The sequence below is a fragment of the Ictidomys tridecemlineatus genome, chromosome 8, assembly GCF_052094955.1.
Source record: "Ictidomys tridecemlineatus isolate mIctTri1 chromosome 8, mIctTri1.hap1, whole genome shotgun sequence".
NCBI lineage: Eukaryota > Metazoa > Chordata > Mammalia > Rodentia > Sciuridae > Ictidomys > Ictidomys tridecemlineatus.
Window position 1 is genome coordinate 126806379 of NC_135484.1, and position 5135 is coordinate 126811513.

Below are 5135 nucleotides of genomic sequence, written 5' to 3' on the forward strand. Positions count from 1 at the left end.
TTTATGTTTTTAATCAATGAATGATATGAAAATATAGGAAAGTATAAAAATAAATAAAAACTCAGAATAGCCTAATAATGTCATCATGGTGTTTCAATCATATATTTTTAGTATCAACATTAAAAGGCAAAACTATAAAAAAGTAGTGTTTTTCATTAACTTTCTAAGATAGTGGAAAAAAACTACAGTTTATTTTTGAAAAGATTTTCTTAAGCATAGTTTTTTATGCAATCAAATTTAAGCTACTATCAACTTAAAACAGTCTGTTATAGAAGATTTCTTTTAAGACTCATGATATCAAGAATGTACAGATCTGTGATATAAACACAAAATATGAAAAGCAAGGAATCAAAGTATACTTCTAGAGTGATTCACTTAATCACAAAAGCAAAAGGTAAAAGGAAAATAAATAAAGTATCTGCCAAGAAACCAGAAAAAATAATTTAAAAAATGCTGAAGTAGGTTCATACTTATCAAATGATAATCTTGAATATAAATAGATTAAATTTTCCAGTTAAAAGATAAAGAGTGGTTGAATGGATAACAACAAAAATAAGACCCTTCTACATGCTGCCTACAAGAGATTCAATTTATGTATATGGGCACAAGTAGACTGAAAGTGCATGGATATATAAAAAAGGATATTTTATACTAATAAGAATCAAAAGAGAGCAGGAGTAGCTTTACTTGGATCATATGGACTCAGTCAAAATTGCCAAATGAGAAAAAAAAGTAATGATAAAGGGTCAATTCATCAAGATAATTTAAAAATTATGAAATTATATGCACCCAAAATTAAAGCACCTACATATATGTAAAGCAAATATTATTAGACTAAAAGGAAAACAGAGGCTATAATGCATTAACAGTAGCAAATCTTAGTAAGAACAGATCAACAGAGAGAAAATGAATAAGGAAACATAGGAAGTAAAGTAAACTTTAGATAAAATGGAGCTAACAAAAATATAAAGAACATTCCATTCAGCATCAGCACAATACACATCCTTTTCAAGTGTACAAGGAAAATTCTCCAAGGTACATTATATGTTAGGCCTAAGAACAAGTCAACAATTTAAGAAAACTGAAATCACAAAAATATATTTCTTGAGGGATAAAACTACATACTTACAACAGAGGAATTTCAGAAAATTCACAAATACATGGAAAATAATTAGCATGCTTCTCATAAAAACAATGGGCAAATAAACTTTAAAAAAAATTTTTTAAATATTAGGATGAATGAAAATCAAAGAACAACATAACAAAATTTATGAGATAAAGGGGAAAAAGCAGTTCTAAGAGGAAAATTCATAGCGAAGAACACATGTATCAAAGACAGATCCAAATAAACAATATTATCACTAAGAGAACTACAGAACAGTAACAAAGATGTTCAAAGTTCTCAGAAGGAAATAAATAATAAAGACCAGAGGAAACATAAGTAAAATAAAGACAAGAAAGTTTAAAATACCAGAAAAACCCCTAAGAATAGGTATTATAGAAAATAGAATCCATGAACTCTTATATATACTAAGAAAAAGGATGAAAATGAAAAAGGCAATATTACAATTGATAGTACATAAATACAAAGGACCATATGAGATTATTCTGAATAATTTTAAACCTGGAATTATAAAACAAAAAATAGATAAATTTCTAAAAATCATACAAACTACAAATACTGAATCATAAAGATATAGAAAATTGGAACAGATCAATAAAAAATAAGGTGATCAAAAGAATTCCATAAAAGAAAAGCCCAGGACCTGATAGTTTACTGCTGAGTTCTATTAAACTCTTTTAAAAGGAAATACTAACAACAATCCTCAAACACCTCCAAAATATTTAAGAAAAATGAATATTTCCTAACTCATTTAAAGAGCTTGTGTTATCCTGATACTTGGTATACTGGCTTTGAGCCATACCAGAACATTGCAAGAAAAGAAAGTTGTAAGTCAATATCCCTGATGAATGTAGTTGCAAAAAATCCTCAACAAAATACTAAAAATCTAAGCTCAATAATGAAAAAAATCCAGTAAAATAACTAACTAAATTATATCCCTCACTAACTGCTTTATTCATCTACCCAAAAAGCATAATATCCTGTAATATTACCCAAAAGTGAATAAGCCATCAAACTATGGACTGTGAGGAATACCAAGATATATACTTTCTATAAGCTGTGGCCTCCTTAGAAGTGTGTTTACAGTAAGACAGTAAAGACTTCATGCACAAATATGTTATGATAGCCTGGTACTTTAATCTTTATCAATAGAATTTCTTTAAAAGCTCCTATAAGCCAGGAATTACTCTTGACCCTAACAATCAAAAGGTGAATAGAACACATAAATCAGATAATAATAAATTGATAATTTTTATTAATAAGTTGTGATAATTGGGGTTATCAATGATTACTAGGGGGTAAAAAGATGCAATTTAAATGGCATAGTCAGGGAACTCTTGCTACCACTCCAACCCCCACCATCTTGCATAGTATCCTGTGACTTAAAAAGGAAGAGAAAATACTTCCACATGGAGTTATTGGGAGAAAGTGTGTTTTGAACAGAATTATAAATAATAGAGAAGTTTTTGTTTAAATGATTGGTAGGATATAAGTTGGAAATTAAGGAAATGGTCATAGTGGTGGTGTATAGCCAGGAACCAAGTCCTACCTAGGGAAGGATTACTTAGGGTTTCTACAGGACATAGGTTATAAGATAGGTAATACACAGAATACATAATATAGCAATTACCAAATAATCATAGTTAAAGGAATGGTGTGCAAACCAGAAGTGTTTTTAAACAGTATAAAAAATAAAAGCAGTAATTGAATACTTTAAACATGTAATTTCTATTTTTTTCTAACTTTAACTTCCATCTTACTAAAATTTTTATTCCTTCCTATAAAACATAAATTTTCTATATTTTTTATCTGATTATATTTTCTAAATTTTTATAAAAATGTTCCTAATGTTATGTTAAGTAATCTGCCATGTGGACTTATTGCTAGAAAACTCTTTTCGGGATATTTCACCTTTTGAATAGAGTAAGGAATATAAACTGGGATTAAGAACCTATATCTTCTTTCTAATATGAAGGTAAATTGGCTTTAGCCCATGCATCATGTGACAAAATTAAAATCAATTGCCAACAGATCTGGAGATAAGACACCATTTCATCATGATTATATTTCTTTGTCAAAACGAGAATAATGTGAACTTATATATTGGTGATGATGTTTTATTAAAAAGAACCAAAAAAAGGACAAAAACATGAGCTAAGTAGTAAGAAAAGAGAAATATGGTAAGAGAAGCTTCTTTCACATTCTTCCACATATAGGAAATAAAGTACCAAATGATGAAGTTCATCAAACAAATATTACATGGAAGAGAGCAACCATCTTTGGAAACAGGATAAAGAATGGAAAACATGGATAAGAAGAAAACATCTAAAAAGAATAGATTGATGTCTCTCATGTTGAACTAGCAAAGTTCAAGAATGCCAGGTAGAATGGCCTACAACTGGAATCCCAACAATTAGGAAGCCTGAGGCAGGATAGCAAGTTTAAAGCCAACCTCAACAACTTAGTGAGGCCCTTAGCAACTTAGTGAGACCCTATCTCAAAATAAAATTTAAAAAATTAAAGGACTGAGGAGTTCAATCACTAGTGCCAAAACAAGGGGGAAAAGAAAGCAAGCTCAAGATCATGTACATTTGAGGTGGAGTGTGCCAATTCTTTCATCTCTGTCCCAGCATTTCAGGCAGTTTTTGAGTGTCAGGAGAAACAGCTGATTGGTGAAAATCTTAAATTCTAATATATGATTATTATTTTGAGATTACATATCAAAATAATGATTATCCTTAATCTTATCCTTAACATTACATCCCAAGACTTGGTGGCTGCCACCTTCTCCCTATTGTCTTCATAGCTTCTTTGATGTCCTTGTTCCTCAATGTGTAAATTATAGGGTTCAGCATGGGAGTAACAACACTATACAATACTGAAATCAGTCTGTCTTTCTCCAATGAGTAAGATGAAATGGGCCGCACATATGTGAAAATGGCACTACCATAATAGAGAAGGACAATGACCAGGTGAGAGGCACATGTAGAAAAGGCTTTGTGTCTCCCCTCTGAAGAGTGGATCCTCAAGATGGTGGAGATTATGTAAACGTAGGAAAGGACAATGCACAGTAAAGGAGTCCAACCAATGAAGACTCCAATGGATAGCAACACCAGTTCATTGACAGAAGTGTCCCCACAAGACAAGATCAGCAATGGGGGTATGTCACAAAAGAAGTAATTAATCTGGTTGTTGCAGAATGGCAGACGGAATGTCAGTACCGTATGCACCACTGAATTGAGGAAACTACCAATCCAACATGAGGCTGCTAACTGGCTATACAGGGCCTTGTTCATAATAACTGAATACCTTAAGGGTTTGCAAATGGCAATGTATCGATCATATGCCATTGCTGCCAGGAGGAGACACTCTGAACCTACAAAGAAAATGAATGCAAAAAGTTGAGCCACACATCCCCCAAAGGAAATGCTCTTCTTCTCTGATACAAGATGTACCATCATCTGTGGGACATTGGTGGTGGTGTAGCAGACATCAATAAAGGCCAGGTTCCTTAGGAAATAGTACATGGGTGTATGTAGGTGCGGATCAGCCATTGTCACCAAGATGATGAATATATTTCCTCCCAAAGTACATATATAGGTCAGAAAAAAGATGGTAAATAGTAAAAACTGCAATTCATTCAGCTCAGAGAATCCCAAGATGATGAATTCAGATATAGCTGTTTGATTCTTTCCTTCCATAATGTTGTCTGGTTTCCTCTGAGGAGTTGGGCAAAGAGAAGCATAGATTACAATAATCATATGCTACAGTAGCAATGGCCTGAAAAACAGGAAAGCAAAATGTTACAGATAAAATATTACTATCTATATCTGGTAGTAAACCACAGGAGCAACACTCATATACTATGACTCATACCAGCCACCCAACATAGTGTTTCACTTGAAAATCATCTCCCTGTATAAGATTTTAGGTGTAACAGTACTGAACATTTTTAACTAAAAGTAAATAACAAGGGCTGGTGTTGTAACTCATTTGTAGAGCACTTACCTAG

At 32.1% G+C, this 5135-nt stretch overlaps 1 protein-coding gene across 1 annotated transcript; it reads right to left on the reverse strand.

Annotated features, from left to right (window-relative positions):
• Positions 1-3879: 3879 nt before the first annotated feature.
• Positions 3880-4824, reverse strand: LOC144365808 (olfactory receptor 5V1-like). Its single transcript, XM_078018554.1, has one exon. It carries the CDS (start codon positions 4822-4824, stop codon positions 3880-3882), a length of 945 nt encoding a protein of 314 aa, XP_077874680.1.
• Positions 4825-5135: the final 311 nt, after the last annotated feature.